General features: G+C 46.4%; 2 protein-coding genes across 2 annotated transcripts in view; one reads left to right on the forward strand and one right to left on the reverse strand.

The window, feature by feature from the left end:
• Dcr-1 (Endoribonuclease Dcr-1) overlaps positions 1-16,002 on the forward strand; it is a 59,118-nt gene extending 43,116 nt beyond the window's left edge. Inside the window, exons 16-21 of the mRNA XM_075866905.1 lie at positions 115-375; positions 1,390-1,675; positions 3,013-5,103; positions 9,552-9,717; positions 10,678-10,753; positions 11,470-16,002. Of these exons, the coding sequence (XP_075723020.1) occupies positions 115-375; positions 1,390-1,675; positions 3,013-5,103; positions 9,552-9,717; positions 10,678-10,753; positions 11,470-11,656 (3,067 nt within the window). The 3' untranslated portion in view covers positions 11,657-16,002. The remainder of the gene's footprint in view (positions 1-114; positions 376-1,389; positions 1,676-3,012; positions 5,104-9,551; positions 9,718-10,677; positions 10,754-11,469) is intronic.
• Positions 16,003-16,768: 766 nt separating this feature from the next.
• Positions 16,769-19,003, reverse strand: LOC119168372 (SKA complex subunit 1). The gene has a single exon (XM_075866906.1). It carries the CDS (start codon positions 18,839-18,841, stop codon positions 18,095-18,097), a length of 747 nt encoding a protein of 248 aa, XP_075723021.1. The 5' UTR covers positions 18,842-19,003; the 3' UTR covers positions 16,769-18,094.
• Between the last annotated feature and the right edge of the window lie 1,176 nt (positions 19,004-20,179).

A 20,179-nucleotide genomic window follows, 5' to 3' on the forward strand; every position in this document is an offset into this window, starting at 1 on the left:
ACTAGAAAACTCTTTGCTGTGAAGGTCACCTAAAGTACTTCCAAACTTAATAGGCCTTGTGCTCCGATGAGCTTGTGGGATTGTTCCATATATGCCTTGTGCCCCTTTGCACAGGGAAAAGTACCAGATTCGGGTCGTAGACGGTCATCAACCCCTGCTGGACGTGGACCACACGTCGGCGCGTCTCAACTTGCTGACGCCACGATACGTGAACCGCAAGGGGGTGACGCTGCCCACCTCATCGGAGCAGACCAAGCGGGCCAAGCGCGAGAGCCTGCAACAAAAGCAGATCCTCGTGCCCGAATTGTGCGCCATCCATCCGTTCCCTGCGTCCCTTTGGCGCAAAGCCGTTTGCCTACCGTGCATCCTCTACAGGTGGGTTGTCCAATGCCCCGTCCCACGTCTCGAACACCCGGGTCCGAACTGGGCTTTTTTATTGGAGGTTGTACTAGTATCGCAAATGACAAGTTGCGCTCAACCCTGCCTGTCGTGGGCTCACCAAGAACGAGTTCCTGTCAGCCTTTGGCTTTGGCTTCAGTTTTCAACTCTAGTGGGCAATAGATGGCAGCCTAAAGAGAAAAAAAAAGAGCACAAAGTCTTGCTTCTTTGGAGATTTTTCAGCATTGAAATGGTGATTGAAAAGTGTTGACGTTTCAGAAATTCAGGTGGCAGAGAAAGAGCCATTTTTTTTAGACGTTTATGTATGTAGTTGCACTGCTGAAGACTGTAAACCGGACTCTGATAACGTGGCAAGTGTTTCTGAAAGCCTCGGAGACTGAGTCTGGCTTTGCGAGTTCAAGACATGTTCAGGCGATGACAAGAGTTATAGCATGGCGATGACGACTCGGAAATATTGGGCTGTGTATGTACCAGTACCAAAGCAACATCTATTTGCATCGATTTCTAACAGTTAAAATAAATGCAGGCCATTTCACTACATTTTATCGCGTTAATATTGCTAACTTGACAAAGAGCCCTGGCTAGGAGCAGCTTTTTTTTGTGTGATTAGGGCCAATGACTAATCGGAAAACATATCCCTTGAAACAGAATGTGATCAAAATTGTGACAACTGCGAAACAAAATCTGGACATTTTCCACGATCTTTAGGAAATAGTATGGATGTTGACTAAGGTTAGAACATGCCCGAGAGAGCCTTTGTTTGGCACAGGCTGCTAAGTTAGAGTCACTACTTTTGCAACACTATGATTGATAGCAGTGTGCAAAAATACACCAAGTCTTGCTTCTTTAAAGAGCGTTGAGCCTGAAAAGGATGATTTAGAAATGGTGGCATGCATGAGAAATGCCGGTGGCAGTGAAAGAGCCATATCTCGAAGTTGAACCACGAGCAAAGGTCAAAGAAAAAAAGCTTATTGTCGGGCCACACTGTAGGATGAACTCCCTGCTTCTGGCCGAGCAGCTGCGGCTGACCGTGGCACGGGAGGTGCGCGTCGGACGCCTGGAGCTTCCGGAGGGCTTCAAGTGGCCAACCCTGGACTTTGGCTGGACCCTGGCGGAAGTTCTACAAAAGGCTCAGGAGGCAGCCAAGGCAGAGGAAGAGCGTGTCGCCGAGCTGATGGAGCGCACGGGTATCCAGCCCGTCTGCCTCTCGCCTCCGCCACCGGTGATCAACGCGTGGCGCCAGCCCCAGCCGTACCAACCACCTGTGTTCCAGCAGGTGAGCAAGGAGGCAGTTTCTTTGCCCCTTAACCTTCCCCAACTGTCCGAGGCGTACTTGCAGTGGTGGTCTACTGTTTAAGGTCTTTTACCGCTCACCCTCAAGTAGAAGAATAAGAATGGAATGGAGCACATTTGGCAAGCACTCTCAAATCATGACAGGTAGATTGCCACTATCCCTCAAGAGGAAAGGATATAACAGCTGCATCTTGCCGGTACTTAGCTATGGAGCAGAAACCTTGAGACTTACAAAGAGGGTTCAGCTGAAATTGAGGATGACGCAGCGAGCAATGGAAAGGAAAATGGTAGGTGTAACCTTGAGAGACAAGAAGAGAGCAGAGTGGATTAGGGAACAAACTGGGGTCAAGGATATCATAGTTGAAATCAAAAAGAGGAAATGGACATGGGCCGGGCATGTAGCACGTAGACAGGATAACCGCTGGTCATTAAAGGTAACTAACTCGATTCCCGTAGAAGGCAAGCGGGTTAGGGGGAGACAGAAGGTTAGGTGGGCAGATGATTGAGAAGTTTGCGGGTATAAATTGGCAGCAGCAAGTAAAGGACCGAGTGGACTGGCGAAACATGGGAGAGTCCTTTGTCCTGCAGGAGACGTAGTCAGGCTGGTGATGATGATGATGACTGCTCACCCGAGAATCGTGCGATGGCCACATTTAACGGGAGGCAAAATGCTAGAGACCCATGTGCTTAGATTTAAGGTCAACCTCCTGGGGGTTGAAAGTTCTGGAGCTCTTCACTACAGTTGGCCTCATTAACTTCTAGGCTTTTAGGACGTCAAGTCCCAACAATTAATATATCATGTTTGAGGGGCAGCGCAGTCAGCCAATAAGCATTGTATGTGTGGTATTTTGTCCAGGTAGGATGACCAGTGGCCAGTTCAGGATGGCAGCTTGTCTTGAAGGGGGGGGGGGGAGTAATTACGACAAGTGGTTGTTGTTTTTTTAAGGCAGGGCAGGTGGGGGGCTTAGGGAGGGGGTTTGTTTCATGACGCCACCTTGCATAAGATTGACTGTTCAACAGACCACGTTCAACTTTCCCTTGTACTACCCCAAAATGTCAAACAAGAAGTCAGAATGAGAGACTGGTGATACTGCTGCCTTCAAATTTTTTATGCCAGCCGGGATTCTCGGCGCATAATTTGTCTATGCGTGGTTTGCTTAAAAACTTTAAGCTTGTCATTAGCTTTCTTTATGCGTTCACTGTGGAGTCAAACTTGTCACGAGTTTGATGCCTTGGTTTTGTTGCTTTTTCAATACATTCTATAACAAACTCGCTTCTGTCTAAGTATGCGTCTTGATTTGTGTCATGTTTATATTTCAGGACCAGGAGCTCGTCATCGACACTTTTGATCCTAGCAAAGTTCACATTCCCGACGACGACCAGTTGGCTGACGCCGAGGTCAGCGCACTGAACCTTGGCGGACCCAAAGGTCCAAACTTCGACTGGAAACCGCTGCCCAAACTCCCGGGGGAGCCCACACCTGTTCCGCGGATCCGCTACGGATCTCCGAGTAACTTTGAAGCCGAGGGCTGGGACTCTGAGTGGGACACAGACATGGAAGACAGCTCATATGTCTCCTTGGAAGTGCCAGGGTTGGGCTATATCTCGGCGCCAGGCAGCGTCAATATGCAGGGCTTGTCATTAGACCTGGCCTCGTGCCGTGACGATGACATCTGGGACAGCTTTGACGAAGACGAAGATGAGCCTGAACTCGACTTCCACTCGCGGCCCGAGTGGAACGAGTCTATGTCCGAGGCCGGCGGAAACGAAGATGAAACGGGGCAGTTGCTCAAGATCAGCGACAAGCCAGAGGACAAGGAAGATGAGAAAAGGCCTGAAGAACAGCTCGACTGGCTGTCTCACTGCAGCAAGGACCAGCGCAGCAAGTCCGCCGACACCGTCGTGGATGAGGTGGAGGATGAACGGGAGGTTGATCCATTTGTCGAAGAGAAGGTCGCAGCACTCAGATTGGAGTGTATTAAGAAACTAGAAGTCTGGAGGTGCAGCACAGAAGAAGCTAGTCTCGCGACTCAGAAAGGCATTTACCAGTCTTTCCGTAAGGTCTCAGAGGCCCTGAAGCTCATTGCAGAGTACGAAGACGACCGGCCCTTGAAAAAAGATGAACCTCTGACACTGGCGGTTCGCGGCAGCGGAGCGGCTGCTGGCGGAGCAGGAGCTTTGCTGACGCCGGAAGGCAGTGTGCTGCCGTTTGGCGAGCTTCTACCTGACAGGGACTCTGTTGAACGCGGTAGCGGAGATGCATCACAGGTTCGCTTTGATGAGCGGCCAGACCTCGACAGTCACTGCGGGCCGAGCCCCAGCATCCTGCTTCAGGCACTGACAATGTCCAATGCCAATGATGGCATCAACCTGGAACGTCTTGAAACGGTGGGTGACTCTTTTCTCAAGTACGCCGTGACGGCACACCTTTATTGCACATACCCGAGCGTGCACGAGGGCAAGCTGTCCCACCTGCGGAGCCGGCAAATCAGCAACCTCAACCTCTACCGACTCGGTCGAGCTCGCCGCCTCGGCGGCCTCATGGTCGCAACCAAGTTTGAGCCCAGCGACAACTGGCTTCCTCCCGGCTACACCGTGCCTCCAGGACTGGAACGGGCTCTTATAGAGTCTGGCCTTCCGGCAGGTCACTGGAACATTGCGGCTCTCGCCGGGCTCACCCAGATGGATGAGGCCCAGATCCGGCAGACCCTCGCCGAACGGTCCAACAAGGTCCGCAACCTCGACGAGGTTCTTGCGGATGAACAGGCCTTGGATAATGCACCCTACGTGCCATACAATCTTCTGACGCAGCACAGCATTCCCGACAAGAGTATTGCGGACTGTGTTGAAGCGCTTATCGGTGCTTACCTTGTGTCGTGCGGTCCTCACGCGACTCTCCTCTTCATGTCCTGGTTGGGGCTAGACGTGCTTCCACAGAACTGCACCGCGGAGACCCTCGCGAACTTCGGCGTCATGCTGTACGGTACGCTGGAGCCACCCCTCGTCGTGCCCGACGCGGGAACGCAGTTAGACGAGCTCCTCTCTGGTTACGACGCGTTTGAGGCACGCATCAATTACCGATTTCGGGACCGGGCCTACCTGCTGCAGGCCTTCACTCACGCGTCGTATCACTACAATCGGCTCACAGACTGTTATCAGCGGCTTGAATTCTTGGGTGATGCAGTGTTGGACTACTTGATAACCCGCCACCTCTATGATGACCCCCAGCGACACTCGCCCGGCACGTTGACCGATTTGAGGTCGGCGCTGGTGAACAACACCTTCTTTGCGTCGCTGGCGGTGAAATACGACTTTCATCGGTATTTTAAGAATGTGTCACCGGGCCTATTTGCAGTCATCCAGAGGTTTGTTGAGATGAAGAGACAGAACAATGGTCTTATATACCATGAGGTAAGCCCTTTGACAACAAAGGTTTTTAGCTACAGAAAAAGCTTTCTGTTAGAAGTTTTGTATCTGACTTTGTTGTTATCATTGCGGGATTCTTTTCTTGCGCAAGTGGTTGGGTATAAGCACTTTCCTTCTTTTAGCCTCTGCAGCTGTGCTGCCATCCACTCTACACTACAACACAATGTATGGGGCCATAAACTTAATATAATTTTTTTTTTTGTGATTTGTCTTTGTCTTAGTTGATAAGATAGGTACATGAAATGCAGAATGCACCAACTGCATGACTTTAAACATGTTGTCATGGTTATCCTAGTATTATTCGCCTATTGTTATTAAACATTTGTCGAACTTACATGAAACTTATGGCATGTAATCTCAATCAGTCAGTCAACCTTTATATTTCTTTCTCTCTCATTACAATAGTGGGTACATTTGAAATACAATATTGTACTTGTACAGAGGTGTCAAAACTTCCCAGGCCAAGCTGCCATAGGAATGCATAAGATAACGGCCTTGGAATTTTTGACCAGCCCTGCACATGGCGGATTAAGAAATACAACTCATAAATGTATGATGCGAAAATGAATGTGATGCCCACCAATTAGGCAAGTACGAAAGTTAGGAATGTTGAGCTGCGATTATTACATCATCTGTCCCAAAAAACAAGCCTCAAAATTTTGCTGGGTTGGGCTTTATGGTGACCTAATTGGGCAGTGTGCAGAATACCGTATTTACTCGCGTAATGAACGCACTCGCATCATGAACGCACTGCCAACTTCAGGCACCAAAATTTGGACCCCTCCCCCCTCGCGTAATAAATGCACCCCTACATTCATCTGCTGCAGGCCCGCTAGCCGACACCTGGCACGTCCTCACCCGTTGGATATTTTCCGTTTTTAAATGCGAAGCATTTTTTAGCGAACTTTGGGGACATTGAGTGTATCTATCTGTCTGTCTATCTATCTATCTGTCTGTCTATCTATCTATATATCTATCTATCTGTCTGTCTGTCTGTCTGTCTGTCTGTCTGTCTGTCTGTCCGTCCGTCCGTCCGTCCGTCCGTCTGTCTGTCTATGTATCCACCTACAACTTTTAGCTCTCCAGGCCGTTTTGATAATGGTATCAATACCAAACTTGGTATGACATAACATGACTGTTTGAAGAACATGTTTGACTAGTCATAACATGAAAATCTTGATACGTTTGTCATGAATGTCATGATTTACATTTCATGGTCCTGCTGCTCTTGCGGTGGTTTCGTTCACATGGCATGTTACAAATCTGGTATGGTATGACATGATTGCATGGCAAACACACGCGACACACCCTAACATGAAAATCATGACTTGCATGTCATGTAACAACATGACTACATGCCACGCTCATGAAGCGCTCGCGGCCGTTTTTCTAGCTTCACATGTACCGAATTCAGTATTACATGATGCGATCAGATGACATAGGTAAATGACACATCCAAACGTGATAATCACGACATGCGTGTTATGCCACAACATGACTACATGCCACACTCAAGATGCGCTCGCGTCCGTTTCGCTAACTTCACATATGCCTAATTTGGTCTTACATGATGTCAATGGATGACGAAGGTAAGTGATTGGTGCAAACATGATAATCATGAAAGGTGTGTCATGTGAGAACATGCCTACATGCCACAGTCAAGGCTCCAATACATTTCAACGTGGCGCGGTGTGCGGGCTCGCCGGCGTTCATTTCGTCACGGCACACCGGCGTTGCCAAGCCAGGCGCCGGTCCTGCCATGTATACTCGCAGGTGCGCGCCACGCTGCGTTGCTCTGACGCATGTGCGTTTCAGCGCGCCCGGCGTCCCTCCGTCACAAAAAGGGGGAGACGCAGTGGTGTCTGGGTAACGCATCGTCGTGTAATGCAGCATGTTGCATTTCGCGCCGGTTGCTGTCGGGCCGCGCCTCACGCCTGGCGTCAGACTATAGAGTGCTCGCGTTTTGCTAACGTTGCGTCGCTGTGCCCAGCGTGCACGTGCATTAGTGCTACATAGGAGTATATTGGGCGCTTCATGATGCGCTCGCGACCGTTTTGCTTGCTCCACATATACAAAATTTGGTGTTACGTGACGTCAATCAATGGCGAAAGTATATGACTGGTGCAAACGTGATAATCCTGACATGCGTCTCATATAAGAACATGACAACATACCATGCTCATTGCGTGCTCGCGGCCGTTTCGCTAGCTCTACATATACTAAATTTGGTATCACGTGTCGTGAATAGATGACGAAGGTAAACGGCACATCCAAACATGATAATCATGACATGGAAGTCATGTAGGGCATTATATACCTCCGTCTTGTATTGTTGTGCTGATTTTAAAGTGACATATCAACTTTTCTCATTTGTGCTTTGCATATCATCGATTCCCACTGTTGGTGGGATCTGCCAATTTTTTTATTACTCTGCTAACCCCCCTCAACCACCTCGCTCGCTTCCCCTTTTTCTCTTCGACCGTTGCCACGTGCCCTATTGCTTTTCTTTTTATCTGTAATAAACGCATCCCCTATTCTGGCTAACCGACACCTGGCGCCTCCTCACATGTGTGCTCTCTTCTGTTTTTTTATTACTTTGCCGACCCCCCTAAACCACCTTGGCTTGCTCCCTCCCCCCCCCCCCCCCCATTCGCCCATTGACGCGTGCGCGTGCCTGTTACTTTTCTTTCCATCTGTGCCTGCCGCACGTCTCCATCCCCTCCCATCCTATCTGTGCACCAAAGGGGGGGTTCAGGAGGGATGGGAGTGTAGAGACATTGCAGCAGATAAGCACACAGCAGAGCAAAGGTCACCAAACTGCCTGCGCCAGCCAACCAACCAAAGTCGGTCGCTTCCTGTGACCCCCCCCCCCCCCTTCTTTTTTAGCATACTTTATTTTTTCTTCACTCTTAACTGTCCCTTCATTCCCTGTTTCCCTTAGAAGTGTGGCAGCTTGGGCTAGTTGGTGTAACATGACGATAGTTATAGCGCGGAAGACAGAATGACGACACAGAGACAAGAAGGACACGAAGGATATGAGCGCTCGTGTCCTTCTTGTCTCTTTGTGGTCGTTCTGTTCTCGCGCTATAACTATCCTTCCTGTTCCCCGGTGAGTGCAGTTTGTGGGCGCCCCTCGAGATCACAAGCAGATACCACTGTTGCAGTTTAAGGATTGTGAGAAGAGAGTTTATTGCCTGTGCTGGGGGCCGGGGGGGGGGAGGGGGCAGCTTGCAGAAGATAGAGCCATAGACCACCGAAGATGAGTTAAGTGCAACAAGGAAGCTGTTTCCAAACGATGTACACGTATGTAAATTGTGAAAGGCTGAGCGACTTAACCTTTTATCTTTGCATTACCGCATTTTTTTCTTCTCCTATAAAGGTTCTCATAACATTTAACCCCACGTAATAAACGCACCCCACAACTTTGCTCCGATTTTTAGAGAAAAAAAAGTGCGTTCTTTATGCGAGTAAATGCGGTACATGGCCCGATTTGGGACTACGGATGTTGTGGGATGTCACTAAGAGTGTTGCGTGGCGCCACCTGCTGAACTTCATTTGGACAGTAGTTCTACAGAACGAAGTGGCACGCATGTTCAATGCATATGTGTCACACATTCTCTATTTCATTATTTTGTTCTTCTTTTGCCCCTCCCCGATGTAGTGTAGCAAATCTGGGGTGCCACCGGGTGAGAGTTGTACTGACAGCTTTTTCACAAAGGCCATGCAAATCTCTGCCATGCAAATCTCCTGCATACAGAGACTGTTCTGGACTAGTGTAAAGCTCAGCAAATGCTGATAAAGTACTTCATTTCAATATTAAAGTCAATTTTCCAGTGGCAAACCTACCGACATCGACACTCACGTGACATCAGGCTACAGTACCAATCTGGTGAATTCATGCAGCAGTGCGGCTAGTTGTGATGACAGCAAATGCCAAAACTTCCAAAATGGCCTTTGTGTTTCACTAAAGCATTGAAAATGACCACTTGTGCATCACCAAAGGCGTCCCGGCGGGGAGCGGCGCTGTAAAAATCACGAATACTTTGCTGAAGCACTTGACAAGAAGCTCAGACCACGTTATGACATCATGGTACCATAAGAACTAAACTAACTAATAAAAACACACTGTCATCACTTTTTTAGCGTGCACTCGCTCTTAGCAAAAAACTTTCTAGACACCAGGGCTTGGCCTTTTATGCAGTGCGAAGAAACAATCAATGATAATTTTCTTGTCAGTGCTCTATTAACCTCCCTGCTTGTCTCTCTCTTTTGAAGAAAGACTGGTCTTGAATGGCCACTTACTCTTGCCAACAGTCTCTGTGTATGTTCCTTTCGCCCGTGTTGGTGCCCTGCTATTAGGCTTAGCCTCCACTTGCCGCTCTACTTCTTTCCAAAAGTTTGCACGTCCTACAGGCCAGCCTCTCTCCGTGCAGGAGTACTACTTGGAGGAAGAGGAGTGCGAGGAGGCCGAGGAGGTGGAAGTGCCCAAGGCCCTCGGCGACATCTTTGAATCGGTGGCTGGCGCCATCTTCCTTGACTCCAACATGTCCCTGGACACGGTCTGGCAGGTGTACTATGCCATGATGAAGCCAGAGATAGGTATGTCTACTTCTGGTATCCGCAAACTCGTCTGCTGCAGTCAGTTGCCGAGAGCTACGCTAGTCTGTTCAAGCTGGCAACTCTAAACTAAGATGGTGTGCTGCCAAACTCAAGGGTATGGGTTTGATCCCCCGCCCTGATGGCAGCATTGCAAATTGGCTGAAGTCCAAGAATGTCCGTGTACTTGAACTTAGGTGCACATTGCGGAGAGGTGAGAGTTGAAAAGTGCAAGTTTTTTTTTCAAATTACATATTGTTTGTTTCTATTTGCTTTGACAAGTTTCGGTTCTCTACTTTCACAAAAAAAAACTAGATTGTAAATAAACTCAAAGTAGATTTGTAATTAATCTCAAAGTAGATTGTAATTAATCTCAAAGTAGATTGTAATTAAACTTGAACAAGGTAGCTATCAAAAGCTGGAATGAGCTCATTGTCTAGAGTCCCCTGGAAATTGTCCCATGGCAGCTTGCCATTGCATTTCACATGAAGCTTCATGCTCAAATTAACCCTGATTGCCAAGCTCTCATGATGGAAGAAATTATTTTGGAAAACTTATCTTTGCCGCATAGATGAGCTTTGATTTATACCTCTAAAATGCGTTTTTTCCTCGATCCATTTTCGGGCAATTTCTTGAGATTAGACATATTTGTGGTACTTCTGATAGCCAGATCAGGATGAAATTCAGCCCAGATATTTCTTAACATGTGAAGGGTGCAAGTACGTATCTCCTTCAAAACTTGATATTGCCTGTATAATTTAATTACTACAAGGCTAAAGCAAGTAATCGGTATGGGCATCTATTGTATTTGACATATTTGGCGAGAGTCTACTGTATTTGACATTTGTATTTAAGCATGCTTCACCTCGCTTTCTTTCATGCGTATCCTACTAAACACGCAGTTATTTCTGCATAAAAGCACAACGAAAATGCTTTTTTTTTTTTTTTCGCTTCTCCTTCCAGAGTACTTCAGCACGCATGTGCCAAAGTCACCAATCAGGGAACTTTTAGAGCTGGAACCTCAGACTGCCAAATTTGAGTGAGTACCACGAAGAGTGTTGGTTCACGCTAGTTGGTCGGCAAGTAGGGCACTGGCTCGTGCTTCGTTTGTTTAGTCGAGGAGGCTGAACTTTGTGTCGTTGCGCCGAACCAAGAAAGATCTTGTGAAGGCATTATTATCAATCTTCAATTTAGAGCTTATTTTTCCGTTCATATAAATGTGAAATGCAGAAACAGTCCTTTTAGATCGTTGTGCTGTTTTTTACGTACAATATTTAGGTATACAGTAAAATCTCGTCAAGCGAAAATCCGTTTAAAGGAATCGCTGCCAAAACTTCAACTTCTCGTTTGTTTAGGTTTGTGCTGGGTTTGTGCGAAATAACTCTCTTCAATTCAAGTCAAAATATTTTCCGATCTTTCAAAATGTAAACCAACTTCCATTAAAGGTTTCAGGTGAGACCTATCGATAACTGTCTGTACATGCATCAAATTTTCCACAACATTATTCCAAGGCACTTGATACTCAATTGTAGCAAGAATCATGCCATAATGCTTCTATTTGCTTTTTTTGTAGTAATTAATGATAAAGACATTGTAATTATATCTATTTATTCTGATTAGTCGACACAACTAGCACAAACGTCTTGTGTAAAAATTGCCTCAGAGGTTTAAATAAAGCATTCTTGAGGTTTTGGTTAATGATAGTCTACTCTGCAGTTCTTTCCCAGCATTTAAAGGAACGGTATTCCTTTCCAGGCGCGCGGAGATGACCCTGAACGGCAAGGTCCGGATTCGAGTGGAGGTCTTTGGCAAGGGCCGTTTCGTCGGCATTGGTCGCAACAAGCGCATCGCCAAGTGCACGGCCGCCAAGAGGGCGCTGCGAGCGCTCAAGCGCATGCGGCAAGAAAGCAGCAGTGCCGCAAACGTACACGCCCCATTCTAGGTCCTCGTCTGCTGGCTCGCTTCTAAATGCAACTCGCCTGCCAGCACCTTGCTTCGTTTTTCAGTTCCATGTCCCGCCTACATGCAAAGTGACTGTCTTTTCATTTTCACCTTGGATCAGAGCGTGCATAGTTTTGCCTTTCACGAGCCCTTTTTTGCTAATGCTCTATTCTTTGTCGAGCCGAATTTTTGGTGCTGAAAAGAAAAGGCAGAGCATGTTTGTCTGCTTGCGTTTTTAGAAGACGCCTTGTGTACATGAAGCGTCGTTCTTCAGAGTGGCTATCGTTCGTACAACACCGCGTAATGTGGATGCGACGCTGCAGATACTGCCTGTAGGCGAGGTTTGTGTTTGGAACACTAGGAAGCATTTATACACTTCGCGTTACGTATTGGTGATAGTTACACTCACACCTCAATATAACGAATTCAAATATAACGAATTATTGGTTGTAATGAAGTAAGCAACCACTAGCTTTGCTATAAATACAGTGCTACAAATAATCGTTTATAACGAATTTTCGAATGTAACGAAGTATTTTCGTGGCATATGCGGCTTTGTTATGACGTTTGAGTGTATTTGTCAAGAAAGTGCTCCCAAAACTGAGTGCGCAAAAGCCAAAGTCTCGGCCGGGTCGCACGGATGCATATGCAAGTCGCCTGCCGAAAATGAAGATTTCCCCCCCCCCCCCCAAAAAAAAAAAAAAAAAAAACCGATCATGCCTTAGCTATCGGGTGCTGACTAAGTGAACTGAAGCGACACTTTTTCTTGTGATTCCTTAGAACGAAAACTTTAGGATGTAAAAAAAAAATGAAAACCCATGATGTCTTTAGCTAGCTTGGGACTGTGTGTTGCCTGCGAGTTTTATCGTGCTTTTTTCTAAACATTTCACATTGTCTCTCTTTCTTAGCACGTTTTACCATTGCAAAATGTACACTCAATTACAAATGCACACTTATGCAGCAAGAAAAAAAATTATGTGATGCTTGAATGTATTTGTTGCTGTGAGTGCTGTCACCCCATCCTGACCTGGATCTGTGTTTTCGCTACGACTGATAAGTAGCTCCTCCCTGTGGCAATGTTACTCCTTGCACATACACTGTTATGGTGAACAGAAATGAAGAGATGCAAATTTCTAGCTTGTGTTTGAAAATCGGATCTGGTCCACTGTGTACCTCTTGTCGGGGCTGTTTGAACAGCATCGTTTAGTGGTTGTGCACTCACGTCAGTTGCAATGAAATCTGCTAGTCATTTGTGTGGAAGCACAGTAATTAGCCAGAAAAGTCCTTTATCTTGCACAGCAATGTTTGTAATGCATTCTGTTGTGTTCATAATTTCGCATTGAAGCAGCCAAGAGATCTGCTACGGAGCTTTTCGGTTCAGCGATGCGTAGCAGGACTGAATATCGAACCCCAAAAATTCATGTCTGCTCCAAATCATCCAGTGGAAGACAACCTTTTCACTAGCGGGGAAAAAAAAAAACTAGAAAAGAAAGGAACAGAAAAGCTTGATTCATGTCAGCCAAAGGAACGCATTTTTAGTCTCCTTTGTCTAGTCTTTCCACAAGTTATTGTCAATTTTCTTTTAGTGTTGCAAGAAAAGTTGCTGCTATTGTTGTATTTTATCTGTATTGTGCTGACACAAAGACCTTATTGCAATGTCTGTATAGCTTAGATTGTCAGCTGGTGCCATCCATGACTGTCTAACTTGTCCTTGGTAGCAGGTTTCCAGTAACTGTGCCTGTTTTTCCTGCTTAATCTTTAAAAACATTTTTTTTGTATGTCTGCATAAACATGGTGTGCAGATATTTCTATTTTTCACTCTTTTAACTTCGGTCAAGCTTTAGATGCAAAGCAGCTCTTTGACTAGCCTGTGTATCGCTGTCCCTCCGTCCGCACCGCTCCCCTTGTGGCAGGTGTTGGAGCTGTGCCAAGGAGCTCATGCCCTCCTAGCAGTGCGCGGTAACTTTTCTCTTTCCCTCGCCTGCCACGCACTCACCGCATGTCAGCTCTCTCGCTTCACCCTCTCCACAGCTCGCAGCGCTCCAGCCCACTTTTCACGTGGGCATCATCATACCCGGGCCACCTCTCTCCATCTGTCGGCGAGAAGAAGCGGCGAGCCGGCGAGTGCGCGCGCTACACATGCCTTGAGAATCTTGCGGCGCTGACAATTTGGACAATGCGCCGCTGCTTGCCGCGCGATCGCGCCGACAGGCGGGACGCCGTTGCGGCATGCTTCCTGCTAGTGTGCGGGTGCCTTTCTTGACTGTCGTCGGTGTTGCCAAGGTTAGCGAAGCCGATCGTATTCGTGAATGGCGACATCAACACCGACGAGGCGCGAGCCAGGGAAGCCAAACACAAGCGTCGGCAGTGGAAGGCCAGCGACACCGACGAGGTGCGAGTCAAGAACATCTATCGCGATCGCTAATACAGACGGCGCGTAGGTAACACCATGGTCCTTCAGTAACACCAACGAGACGCGGGCCAAGGGAGCCGAGCGCAAGTGTCTTCAACGCGTCCCACCTCCCGTGTTTGTGTGTCAAACAAACGTTTACTCGAGTAAAGGCTACAGCGAGTTCGCTTCAAATTGTTCTTTCAACACCAACGTCGACGCCTGTTTCAACCGGGTCAGCACTGTGCGCACCACTGCTGCTTCGCATCCCATCAGGGTTCCCTTCGAGGAGGTGGTCCATAGTTTTTTCTTTATTTCATTTATAAGAAAGTGGCTACCTAGCGTATGCTGAATTAAATGTTATTTGGTCCTTGAGATATCAAAGAGTAGCCCTATGGTATTTGCTTTTCTTGCAAAAAAAAAAAAAGTTAGGAAGTTTCGAGTTTTCATTTCAGTGGCTGAATATAAGCTTTTTTTTTACCCCTTCCAGAAATTCTCAAAATTGATTGATTAATTTATGGGGTTTAACGTCCCAAAACCACCATTTGATTATGACAGACGTTGTAGTGGAGGTCTCCGGAAATTTTGACCACCTGGGATTCTTTAACGTGCACCCAAATCTGAGTACACGGGCCTACAACATTTCTGCCTCCATCGGAAATGCAGCCGCCGCAGCCGGGAATCGAGCCCGCGACCTGCGGGTCAGCAGCCGAGTACCTTAGCCACTAGACCACCGCGGCGTGGCGAAATTCTCAACATAATACTTGGAATCTGTTGCACTCGCTATAAACACTGTTTTCAAGCCAAAGTGATAAAAATTGAGTGTACCAATGCTGAAAAAAGCTTTTCGGAAAATTGTAAGGTTATGAAAAAAAAAAATTGGCAAAAATAGAAACTAACAAAACTATTATTTGTTATGACATGAAAGGCTGTTGTGGCTAAAACAATAATCTGGGATCCTTGCAAATTGTCGTGTTTACGCATCTAAAAGTAATAACTAGGTAGAGCTTTTTGGCAATCCTTTGTACCAAACAGCTGTGCGATTTGAAAAATTGGGTTATGCATTCACTGGCTTGATTTCCGTGTACACTAAACTGGGAGATTGAAGGTATCAATTCTTTAAATCAAGATATTAATTTTATTTCCAAAGTGTCGAAACATCGTTCAAAGCTGATCAAGTTGGCAACAGAGACGAATATCGCATGAATACTACATCTTCAGCCCATGGGCACTCGCATGTTATCACTTAAGCCAAGTCAAAAACCAATCAAGTTGAATAATTGTAAACTGATATTGAAGTTCTTATGCATTTCAAATGTGCAGTAAAGTAACGCATTTATATTTAGACATTTAACACAGAGATAAGTAATGTTCCTTGCACTGCAGTGAAGTTTTAGACAAGGCATTTTAATGTCTTTTTTTTTTTAACCCTTTTCATAATAATGAATTGTGCATCAAAAGAACACTCGCTCAATGTTTTAGAAAGTATCAACATACATTTAAGATACAACACAGGCACTGTATTGTGTGTATTCACGTTTGTCTCAAGTTCCCTGAATGTTTGTTCTGTGCATGAAAACAATTTATTTACACTGCTATTCACTTCTGCATTATTTCGGTCAAAGCCCCGTTTAAATGTGTGGTGAAGTTAGCGAGCTGTAATGAGCCAGCTACTGCTAAGTTAGAAGACACAAGGCGTCCTCTTGCACTGTGCTACTCTTTTATTTTTGAAACTCTGTTGATAGAGTCTTGTGAAAGAGAAAGACAAAGAGGGTAACCTTTACAATGTGACTCTTGAGTCATTTGTCTTTAGTTGTGGTTGTACTTGTACATAGGTTTGCATGAGCTACGAGTGTAATTGCGCAGGTTCTCTCGCTTCACATCGCCTTGCCTTGCCGTTTGGCATGAAAAAGAAAAAGCATGAACGAAATAAAGTGAGAACTTTTTCTATATATTTATTGGCTGTGTTTGTGTGGATTCATGCAGGCCTGTACCGTACCACAGAATATCAAATAGTGCCATTCGGAAAAGCGCTTTTCATCGGCCCTTTCGAAATATGTCGAGGCAACCACCTCGTGACGGAATGTAGAAAATTTAATGGTATTCAATATTTCACGGTACGGTATGGGGCAACTGTGCACTACTCGACTCGTACTTTCCATAGTAATGTAGTGGATTCGCTGGTTGTTCTGCTGCTGGTTACAATGTCAAGGATCTTCATTACCATCACCGATGGCCACATCGTTATGCAAGAAGAATGCAAGTGCATTTTTATGCAGAGTCACACTCTGTGGAAAAGATCGCTGGTGGGAGTGATTACACTGGATCTGTTCGTTTTGGCATCTCTTGACAGCCTGCATGTTTTACCTTGAGGCATTCAACTGTTCCACATCAAATTAAGGGGTTCTCCATCACACTTCGACTGCATCACTCGAGTTCGTGCTTGTGCGTCTCGAAAGAATGGACCTGTGCTCGATAAAGTGACAGACCAATGTTCAAACTCAAACGGCGTGCCGTTGAGCTCAATGCAATACTTGCCTCGAGCCAAGGTGCATAAGCTCAATAACGAGTACGAGAAGTTCAAGGCACAATTTGAAGCGTATGCTAATAATGTCTGCATTGCAGGTGGCATTCTAACCAGCCACAGTAACATATGTTGCAGCGAGGCATATTTCGTATAGAAGTGCCCTGAAAGGGGCACAGGTGAACTTGGTGTGGTATTGATAGTGTTCACCAGCTTTGCTTTATTTTATCGATTGATGACTGTAGATATGTAATCTGAGCAAGGAAGGAAATGGGTGGTACATACAAGAGAAATCAAAAATAAGTGCATCAGTGAAGGACAGTGTGCAACAAATACAAGTTAACGGGCAGCATTCGTTTGAAGATGTGGTATATGTGAACAGAACATGGGTGCTCAAGTCTGGTTGTCTCTGAAACAATAGTAAACAAACAACCAGTTGCCTATCAATACCGTTTGAAAAAATGTTCCAGCTAAGCTCAAACTAGCAAACGAACTTTGTAGCGGGAACTTTGTCGCTCCTGTTTGAATTGTTTGTGGAGATGCATTACTGTCGGTTGTGTGCATGTACAACTGGTAGCAAAAGTTCACCGGACACATGCCTCACTGCAAATGCGAATTTCCAATTTGCTAGTGCATTAGTTTTCTAACTGGGTGCCTGTATAAGTTGCAAGAAGTCAGAAGGCCTGGAACATTCAATTAGAAGCCATATTTGGATGAGGTGGGAATATATCATTTACGAAATATTCACAGCCCAAAATCTTTTGATGCAGGGTGTACGCTATAGCAACAAATGCTCAATACAGAAGGGCTTGGCAGTTTCTTTTATGAACATTGTTTAGATGTCAGCAGTAGCAAGGTGCCCGCATGGATTCTCCAGGTTTACAAATTTTATGTGCAGGTATAAGTTTTAGCCAGGGTTGGCTTGATACTTATACACAAACGATTATTTTTAAATTTTGATTGGCCATGTCACAACCAAACAGTGGAAACTAAACCAGTTGAAGTCTGTGTTACTGTTCACTCAGTCTAAACTGTAATTCAATACTGTAACTCAAGTCTAAACTGAAATTCAAGAACACGTTATATAAAAACTAAAGGTGTAGTAAAGGTATACAGCCAAGAGAACAAATGCCGACAATATGCCAATCAGGTCGTTATGCTTTCATAACATTGGTAAATCTTAGTGCAAACATTCAGGGCACGAGAAAGCAACACAAAGTCACAAAAACCCTATTCGTTGCCTTTTCGTGCTGTTTTTATAAAGATATTTATAGCAGTATTATATGTGAGGAAGCGAGGGGTATTGTGACAGTAGTAAACAAGCATTAGAAAGTTGTACAGTAAATTTACATGGATATTTAAAAAAAAAGGGCATTGAGAGACGCAAAGCGAAGCACACTAGGGCGATAAAAATCCAATGCCATCCAAGCATGCCACAATGGCCTTGAAACTTTAATCGAGGTTTTTATGAGCGCATCAGTAACAAGACGTGGTGTGCTTTGAGATCAGTTCGTGACTGCTGCTTATCAGACCACCACGTAACGCACTATGCGTTCGGGCCCCCGTATCTCGCGTATCCTTCCGCAGTGTCGCATCACCACCACGAACTGGGTGACGACTCGACTTGACTCGAAGGCAGCCCCGCCGCCACTTTTCCCGGTCAGGTCGGCATCGACCACGAAGCTGAGCCTCTTGGTCTCGGCGGTCTCCTGCGTGTGGTAGGCGGTGACACGCTTCCACTGGGCCTCCTTCAGGCGGGACTTGGGGAGCGCCAAGAGTTCGTACTTGGACGCGATCGCCTTGTTGAAACCGTCGATGAGCTTGTTGATCGCGGCGAGCGTGAACCGACCCTTCATGTACTTGGGGACGCTGGAGAATTCCTCTTCGCTTAGGGGAGCGATGAGGTTCGTGACGTGCTTGGATCCAGCGGTAACCTGCTGGCGACAAGGCCTATCGCCGGCGGCCAGAGACGAACCTTGAGTAGCGACGCCGCTTGGCTGAGACTTGGGCGGGAGACTCTCGACGAACGACCCTTGACACTCGGCGAGCTGCAGTCGGACCTCCAAGTCGGTGAGAATCTTCGCTTCTCGTTCCTTCACCTCTTCGTACTGCTTGAACAATTCGTCGATGCGCCGCTGGTGCTCGCTTGCGTCGACTAGCTTGGCACGCGCGTTCTTCACGAAGTAAGCGTCGTCGGTCGATACCTTGCACAGGGAGACGCACAGCTTGAGAACCTCCAGGCTATGGTGCAAGCGGGCGATGTATTCGTCCATGTTTCAAACGATCCGCTACGGCAAGACTCACTGAACTCAACGGCTGAGGCAGGGTGCGAGGTGAGTACTGGTTCGTATCAAACCGTTCCGCAGCTCGCGCGCCGATTCCAAGGTATATGTAAACAACAGAACACCTACCTGTTTAAACTGTGTAAACTGGTAGCGTAACTTCCATAGAAGAATGGATGGATGAATGGATAAATATGGCTGTACTCTTTAGAGCGGGCGGTGGCTAGCGCCACCAAGCCGTAATACCTAACAAACCAAAAGTTACATTTACTTTATTTGCCCTTAAATAGTGAAGTTGAGGATTCGCACTTTGCAGTGAAAAGTCTATTTTCATTCCTGCTTTGACTTTAGCCACCAATCGGACAACCTCCTTCTAGTTGATTCTACCCATTTAAAGTCTATTTTGCCCTGCCTGTCCCTAAACCCCAGTGCTTTGAAAAACTCTGCGCCATTATCCTGAACTATAGGGTGAAGCCCTTTACAGAACATTATCAAGTGTTCGGCAGTTTCCTCTTCCTCTCCACACACACAACATACCGGTGGCATACCGTGTCTACCCCTTCGTATTTGGCCCGATATGTCTTGGTTGGCAATACTCCCGTCCTGGCATCAAACAGTAGAGAACTACCCTGAGTATTATCATAAATCCTTTTCTTGGCAAAAGCCCATCGCAGAGAACACCACCCATCGGCGGCTCGTTGCTACCGTCGCCTTCTACGTGACGAGGTGACAACTAACAGCAAAAACGAAATACAAAAATTTGACGTTACGATCAGAAGCGGTAGCGACGTCGTGCATTTGTCTTACATGGCGCGAAATAGAATTTTTTTTTTATTGCTGACCTGCTACGTGCTTTCATTATTGCGCGATTTTATTACGCCTTAATTGTGTCTCGCTAATTGCACGTGAGAGAGGAAAGAAACAAAGATTGTGGAAGCAATGTTTTTTTTTTTTTTTTTTTGCCGCATGACGTAGTTGCAATATGCACAAGAAACTTCGCCGATGCAATTGTGAGACAAGTGCTCACGAGCACAATTGTTCGCAAAGCCACGTTGGTCAATCGTTGAAAACCACTTGCAGCGAGACAGCGGTCTTGAAGATATAGCTTTGGCAGTCGTAGAGTACAGCGTCTTGTTGGTTAGCCTGTCGCGTTCCCAGTCAATAAAGGCGAGGGCACGCCGGCCGTGCGCCAGCAAAATCAGTCGGCAGTCACAGGAGCGGCTATCTATACATATTCTGTGAGCTAGTTGTGCTATGAAATGCTCATAAAAAAGTAAACTTCTGAAGGTACGCACGAAACCACCACGGAAAGGTGAGCGATGCCTCGTT

This window comes from Rhipicephalus microplus, chromosome 6 (genome assembly GCF_043290135.1).
Source record: "Rhipicephalus microplus isolate Deutch F79 chromosome 6, USDA_Rmic, whole genome shotgun sequence".
NCBI classification, from domain to species: Eukaryota; Metazoa; Arthropoda; class Arachnida; order Ixodida; family Ixodidae; genus Rhipicephalus; species Rhipicephalus microplus.